Genomic DNA, 8,044 nt, shown 5'->3' with positions numbered 1-8,044 from the left:
CTTTGTACCTAACAAAAATAGAAACATTCTCAGGCTGAAACTATTAATATACTTATTTTGGTAGGGAGAATTGGGCCCAGTACAGGCAGGTGTCAGAATTAGACCTCACAAACAACCATTCACATTCCCACTGATAGTTAACTTAGCCTTCACTCATGACCTAATCCTGTATGTTTCTGGAGACTAGAGAACCTGAGTTATAGGGACAAAAGACACTCAGGTTCTACTGGGCTTCAAACTGATGACGTTTTTGCTGTAAGGCAAACGGATAAACCACCTGATGTAAACTATAAATACTCAACTTTAGGATTAAATCGCATCATCAGACACTGGAACACCGGGAAAAAAACAAACCATTTCACCTTCTGAGGTATTTTAATGTATTATATTTTCTGACCACCGATCCATGTAGAGTTATGGAAAGGTCAGCCTTCCCACTTCCACCCCCACAGGTGCTGCTGTGTATTTTTTCGGATACCAGACACAAATTATAATAACACTACACAGCGCAGCTACAGTACTCAGTGGTCAATGAATAATTCATTTTCAGGAAAGGGATCTGTTTGCCCCTGTGCCCCTCTGGTGCGCCTGTGCACCTGGTGCCATTTGGCTACACGGCAGCAGACGCGTCTCCAATTATCCGGCATCACATCCCTTGCTTTCGGTGCGCCCTTTTGCCTCCACGTCTACATTGATTGGAGTAAAGCCGGATCGATGCGGGCGACACGAGAAACTCGGGAGTGAATAACTTACTCACAGTGATTGATTTGAGTGCGCGCGCGCAGAAAAAAACAAACAAAACATCAGAAAAGAGGAGAAACAAATGTGAGGGAGGGCGCGGTGAAACTTTGCTTGTTTTTAGTTGTTTTTATTTTTTGAAAAGGTGCATTTCAATTAGACTGTTAATGTGATAACAGCCAGTAAAGAGGATTCATTGGAACAGGTACGTTTCCTGTCCCTCTCAGTGCCTCTGTAGCTGCGTGCTGAGTGGACTGTTGTGTAAACGGCCGCAGCTGCTGAAACGCGCACCACGCACGACCCACTCCCACTTGGCCAAGGCTGGCTCCAGCTGCGCCTGACGTGTGTTTGATGGAGAAGGACGGTGCTGCAGGTTTGAGCGGTGGAGGCTGGGTTCAGCACTCTGGACAGCGCCTGGCTGAAGTTGGAGAGGATTTCTTTGGAAGAGGTTTTTCCTGTTATGAAAGTAGGGATGAGAGATGCGCCACGGGTGACCATGGTCGGACTGAGGCGTTCTTTGTCCACTGGTAACCCTGGTGCGCACTCTCTGGAGTGAGACATGGACTTTGCTGAAATCATCTGCGCTTTCTTCATCGTCGTGGTCGCCGTCGTCTCGCTCTTGTCCAACTTGTTGGTGCTGCTATGTTTCGTCCACAGCACCGAGATCCGCCGGCAGGTGCCCGGTGTGTTCACCATGAACTTGTCCTGCTGCAACATCCTCATCACTGTCCTCAACATGCCCGCAACTCTGGTCGGGATCGTCCGGAACCAGCAGCCGTTCGGGGACTGCATCTGCCACACGGTGAGCTTTCTGGAGACTTTCCTGACCGCCAACACGATGCTGAGCATGGCAGCGCTCAGCATCGACCGCTGGATAGCCGTGGTCTTTCCGCTCAGTTACTCCACTAAGATGCGCTACAAGGACGCGCTGATCATGGTCTGCTACTCCTGGCTCCACTCCTTCACCTTCTCCCTGGCCGCGCTACTCTTTTCCTGGATGGACTACAGCCACGTCTACGCCTCCTGCACCTTGCAGCCGAGCCAGGAGGGCAGCGACAGGATCAAGTTCTCGGTCTTCACCGTAGTTTTCCACGCCACCAGTTTTGTGCTTTCTCTGCTCATCCTGTGTTTCACCTACCTGAAGGTGCTGAAAGTGGCCAGGTTTCACTGCAAGAGGATTGACATCATCACCATGCAGACTCTTTTCCTTTTGGTCGATATTCACCCCAGGTATTATCACCACACATACAGTATATATACACTGACATCTACTCACCTCTCCCGAGATAGGTAATATGATGCCATGAAATGTCATGTTCAGAATCCCTGCTCGAAGAACATATCAAGTAATATCAGAGTTGAGCATTCTGTATGTCTTCACATGGTTCATCAGGTACAGGTTAGTATTGGTTTCTGTTGGACTTTTGACCCTTTTGCCCACAGAACCACTTCAGTTATTCGTAACATAAATCTGAGGAGATGCTGGTAACACTGGTTTGACACGATAGCCTCACGCAGCTGCTGATGAAAAGCTAAAGGTTCCAGCACCTTCCTGAAATGATTTTAGTTTGCTCTGGATGATTTTGGAAGAAATTGTGGTACAATAAATTCAATGAGATTATTTCAAACATCATGTCCAAGCATGTTGTTGCTGGAAGAAGCCACTGGAAGATGGTTATAAAGGGATGAACATGGTTAGCATCGGTATTAAATTATGAAAGGCTTAACTGATAATAAAGAGTCCAGTGTTTGACAAGGAAATAGGTCCCCACAAAAACAGGACGACATGGTCCAAGCACTATCTCACCTGACACTTGTACCTGTTATTGACCACATTTAATGTGAAGCATACGTTTTGACTCATTCATTTGTTGACATTACTGTATCCTTTGGCTGGTCCCTGGTACTGTGGTGAAATTGTCACAGTACAGATGGACGTGACCGGTGTAGTGGTGACTGTGAGCCTCTGCTGTTGTTTTCAGTGTTAAACAGAGATGCTTAGCCGAGCAAAAAAGGAGGAAACAACGAGCTACAAAGAAGATCAGCATCTTCATTGGCTCATTCATCATCTGCTTCGCCCCTTATGTAATTACAAGGTAAGTCCAGGTGAAAGCAAACAGTGCATTGCATTTAATGTACTGCAAAACTCCATAAATAAATGACCTTAACACAGCTAGAGAAATGTAACCTTGTAAGTAAACAGATTAAAACAGGTGTCATTGGAATATAATGAGTAAATCAATTCATTATTCCTCCAGAATCGTTAGTGCTGCTGGGTTTGGACACTAGAGACTGATCTGTCGCCACATTAGATTGGATTAGTTACAATCCAACACCTGAAGTACACACTCACTTGTCGGGCTATTTTCATCCCCAGATACACAGAATTATTATTTCTGTGAACCAGGAGGAACCTCATTAGTCCCTGGTGTTTGTGTCGTAAACAGAAGTCATGCTGCTTTTGCCGAAACACAACTGAAACACAGTAGGAACCCAGATATGAACGTTGCCGCCACAGAATAGAAGAGCTCACGTTCGTCAGGCAGATGTGTAGCTGCTAATCCACCAGCATGTGTGTGTGGATTACAGCTACGGGAGGAGAGAGGCAGCGTACGCTCACAGTGAAATGATGTGTGGGTAATTGGAGCATCCTCTTGATCAAGCGTACACATGCGAAGTAGCCTTAGTCACGCTTCCACACCCGCCGTATAATTATATTAGATTATACTGTGATATTTCCTGCCGTACATGCTGCTTCTTAATCAACGTTTAAACAATTAATCGTCTTCTCTTTCAAGGCCTTTAGTGCCCTTAGATTTTCAATGACAAACCTGAAGAGAAGTATTAGACTGCAGGTGAGAGGAAAGTCCAGCACGGACTTTGATAAATTATTATTGCAACAAATATAAAAAAAAAACATCTTTTGAAAGAGACATGATTTAAGATTCTAAAAATATCCACGGACCAACTGCTCCTTCTGCGATACTTAAGAGTGTAATTAAGTTCCACACAAATGCTCTGCATATAATCAGGTTTACTCAGTGGATAACAAATGCTCTTATTTGTTTGGTATTACAATCAAATCAAAGTCAGAGAATCTTAGACAGTTATTTCAGACACGCATATGAATGAAAAAATGTCAGACACCTCAAGAAATGGTTGGAATTCCTTCAACTTCTAATACAGCAGGATGTTTGATTACTGTTAACCACAAGATATTCAAGTTCAAGGTAAAATAAAAAAAACTAAATTATTACTGAAGGAAACAGTTGGGACAAATATATGTTGGAAAAAACCCAATAAGCTAACTAAAAGCTAAATGGTAACAAAAAACAGAATAGAAATTAAAATAATTATGTAAACATGGCTGAGTGATGCACAAAGCTAAAATGAAACCCAGATACAGCAGGGAAAAGAACAAGTTGTATAATTATTATATATGTAACTATGTCCTTATACTATGTCCATATGTCAAAGTATATACATATATATGAACACATATATATGTATATATACAGTATATAACGCTAACACTATAACTCTAATAGTCTCTAATGGTAAGTCACTAGGTGTGAAATGACATCATTATAACGAAACAGAAAAAACAAAAAAGGAACCAAAATTATTTAATAAACCAATTGACTGATTATGGTAAAAATGGTAAATTCTTTCATGTGATTGATAATATATCAGGCCTTTACCATAAAAAAATGAGTAAAGCATGTGAATTTATTGAGCAGTGTTTTCTTCCTGACATCTGTCAAAGTGCACATTAGAAAATGTGGCTGTGAGAAAATTATGACTTGTTTTTTTTTTAATAAAATATTTAAGCTTCCTGTTGAGCCAGGCACAGATGAGGGCTTTGAGGAAAGCACAGCCAAACGCAGAGATCTTGGCTGAAAAATAGGAAATTCTCCCCACTCCATTTTTCAGTGAAAAGAAAAAAAAAAAAACACGAATTGTTCTTCTTTAAAAAAAAAAAACTGTTTTATTTTTCATGAAGTTTCTGATGTGTCAGAGCTTTGGGCTTGGGTTCTTCTGCTGTGGTTAGTCATACATTTGTGCTGCCTCCCCTTCAGGTTGGCTGAGCTTCTGCCTTTCGTGGACATCAACCGCCACTGGGGAATCATCAGTAAGTGCCTGACTTACAGCAAGGCTGCGTCTGACCCCTTCGCCTACTCCCTCCTACGTCAGCAGTACAAGAAAGTCCTGGTTACAGTTGTCAACAGGCTGCTCCGCCGTGACCTGTACCCTTCGTCTGGCCATAACAGCTCCTTAGACACGGAGAACGACTACTGTCTCCAGAGGATTAGCTAATGGCAGAACCTGGGGACATGACAGATGCACGCTCCAGTGTCCGGAAAGAGAAAAAAGAAATCGCCTCTGAGAAGGAGAAGATGGGCGGAGGCAGAGATTTAGGAGAGAGACAGATTGGACAGGATATTACAAGGAAGGCAGAGGAGACTTAGATGGAGAGGACAGATTGTGGGTTGAGGGGCAGAGCAAAAAATAACAAAGATAGTGGGCGGACAAGAATGAAGAGACAGTCATGAGGGGGAGGCGAAAAACGCAAGGAAACGGAGGAGAAAATGAGAAGGTTGAAGGGAGGATAGATAGGCAGCGACAGGGATGAAGTGCAGACGTCGTCCTCAGAGACTGTTGGTAAACATAGGGTCTCTCAATCAACCGCAAAGCAGGGGCACACACACACACACACACACACACACACACACAAGGGGACAAATACACTTTGTCATTTCAGATTTTACAGAAGGACCAAGTGGTTGGTGGATCTTAGGGACCTGTACAAGGTGGCCTTTTGTTTCTGACCCACTGCTTCATAGGACATGAAAGGAGGAAGGTTCCTGTCTGTGGAAAACTAACTGACTTTGGAGTAGATGGACCAAAACCTGCTCCACATTTTAGCCATGTCTTGTAGTGGGCGCTTTAAATACTTCACAGTGTCACGTCAATCACTGGATATTGATGCACTTTGTCCAAATCTCTCAGAGCTACTGTCATTAGAGGAGCCAAAGGCAAATGACATGAACACCCGTCTAAAGGACAGCACTGGTGATTCGTTTTTCCACCGTCAACAACAGAGTTGTGCTTAAAACGTTCACAGTCTATTCCAATGGGCCGGGTCACATCTTAGGCTTCACACAGTAAGAGTAAAAGTACACTACATGTTTGTACTCATATCTAATAGGACACAGGGACTTATACTAACTGACTAAACACGGTAGAACTGAAAAGGATGTGAAGACGGTTAGAGTGATAAAGGACAGAGGAGGTAGGACTTTTTGTCAGGGTAATTAAGGAGAACAATAAGTGAGAAAATAGAAAATAGTTTGAACCTATTTTTAAATTCATATATAGTCTTTAATAAAGGTAAGACGTCTGCTTTTTAATACACGATTCTAGCTACCTTTACTTATTGTTTTGGGCATTTTTCTCCAAGATTAAGTAAATTTACTTGTTTATCTTCACTCTGCAAACCTGTGCTTTACTGATGTTGAAGCTAACTAAAGGCTAACTTCTTAGGTTAATGTTGAGTAATATTCTTGCTCATTCAAGGCTAAAGCTCACCAATCTTTAATTATCTTTCTCCAATTATTTTAGCCATTTTAAAAGAAGTTTGCTTTTTCAACGTTAGGTTGTACCTTTGCTGACTTTTTTGCAAACATATATATATTGTTTGGTCTTTATTCTTAGGTTATGTTTAAGCTAACATTTGAACTAACAATATTTTTTTCTTTTGTATTTTCCTTCATTTATACATTTTATCAAACTTAAGTTATTTCTTCTACATTTTGCCAAGTTTTTTTTATGGAGCTGAATTTGACATTTTGACATTTGACTTTAAGCAATATTTTTTAACTCCTTCCAACTTGTAGACTCGGGAAAACCATATATGTACATACATACGTATATACATAAATACATATATACATATATGAATCTGTAAAATGAATAATTTGGTAATTATACCGTACTTTAGTGCTTATTGAAAAAGATTAGGAGTAAGCAAATGCTGTTTAATGTATCTCTCTTAAAATATACTATTTACCCCTGACAACATGTACTATTTATAAATTATCCCTGGGATTGTGAGCTCCCTTTTGGTCTTTTTATGGGTTTTTGCTGACAGTGAGAAGAACAGACATCACCAGACGTCCTTTAAAGTGTGCGTCTAAGTGTAAGTGAATGTACTTTCAGAGTGAGTCCGCTTTTAACACATTTTTACAGCTGTGTTTTGCCCTGACGGGAATAGAAAACATGTTTCTTATTGATATTTATTGACATGATGTTAATATACACAGTATATTTTGCACTTTACAGGAAAATAATTTTGTTTAGCTAAAGAGGTAGAAACGTGATGTAGCATAGAGACGCTCTCAAAGTGCTTTAAAACACACTGTTTTGTGTTTGTGCCAGATCTTGTGTGGCTTTTTTCCAGCTGTTCTCTACTTCTCTGACCAGAATAGCTGCTAATTCTACAACAAAGGTTTTCAGATGTATTTAATTCACGCGCAGTTTTCCTCCTGTGAGCCATTTGCTGTTCTCGTGTGATTAACTGTTAGTGGAATACATGTAATAAATACAGTAATGTTGTTTTGAACCTAGATTTAAATGATGTGAGTTTATGTCAAAGTACCGTTTGTTTTAATATGATTAGCTCAGGATATTCAAATATGGGTGTTGTTTAATATTCACTGGTAAAGAAAAAGATCATTAATCTACTAAATCTTCTAAAATTAAAAACTAAAATCTGTGGTGTGGTTGTTGATGTAAAATTGATTTTAACAGGCAGAAAGGCAAAGAAGGATTTCAGCTTGACAAATTAAGTGTAAGACGCATTAAAAGTTATACATTTTATTGCAAATAAAATAATACAAGCCCGAGTTAAGAAAGCACGCAATTTTACTGCACTGGCAACAATCATTTCCATCACATAGTTCTATATTCCTCTGCCTTTATCTTGCCATAATTATATTGTGGTTTAAAAATGGCCCCAGTGTTTTGTCTGAGGAACGCTCTCTGCTGCAGCAGTATTACAATCATTATTTATAATTAGGTGTAATTAAATAGGTGGGTTGAAGATCATCTTTAAAGATTGATGATTCCAATTTATTCTGACTTTATTTTTAACGTAATATGTGGAAACAGATTTACGGGAATTATTTGCTGCTTTAAGTGAAGAATTCTCCCCTTTTAGTGGCTACTACATATAACAAACTTAAAAAACAAACTTGCAGTCAGAGGAAGTTCAGGTAGTTCTAATGAGGCTGTGGTCACAGTACAT

At 40.5% G+C, this 8,044-nt stretch overlaps 1 protein-coding gene across 1 annotated transcript; it reads left to right on the top strand.

Moving 5' to 3' along the window:
* On the top strand, nt 1–6,627 carry LOC103387074 (G-protein coupled receptor 26-like). The gene is made up of 3 exons (XM_008321578.3): nt 1–1,968; nt 2,721–2,834; nt 4,818–6,627. The coding sequence occupies exons 1-3, from the start codon at nt 1,298–1,300 to the stop codon at nt 5,053–5,055; spliced, it is 1,023 nt and encodes a 340-aa protein (XP_008319800.1). The 5' UTR covers nt 1–1,297; the 3' UTR covers nt 5,056–6,627.
* The last annotated feature ends 1,417 nt before the right edge of the window (nt 6,628–8,044 follow it).

The sequence above is a fragment of the Cynoglossus semilaevis genome, chromosome 1 (genome assembly GCF_000523025.1).
Source record: "Cynoglossus semilaevis isolate Cse_v1.0 chromosome 1, Cse_v1.0, whole genome shotgun sequence".
NCBI lineage: Eukaryota > Metazoa > Chordata > Actinopteri > Pleuronectiformes > Cynoglossidae > Cynoglossus > Cynoglossus semilaevis.
This window is presented reverse-complemented; position numbering and strand designations above follow the sequence as displayed.

Excerpts from the sequence above, each read along its gene's own strand:
- LOC103387074 (XM_008321578.3), top strand. The coding sequence starts at position 1,298 with ATGGACTTTGCTGAAATCATCTGCGCTTTCTTCATCGTCGTGGTCGCC. Across the intron at positions 1,969-2,720 it reads TTGGTCGATATTCACCCCAG|TGTTAAACAGAGATGCTTAG; the intron begins GTATTATCACCA and ends TGTTGTTTTCAG. Across the intron at positions 2,835-4,817 it reads GCCCCTTATGTAATTACAAG|GTTGGCTGAGCTTCTGCCTT; the intron begins GTAAGTCCAGGT and ends CCTCCCCTTCAG.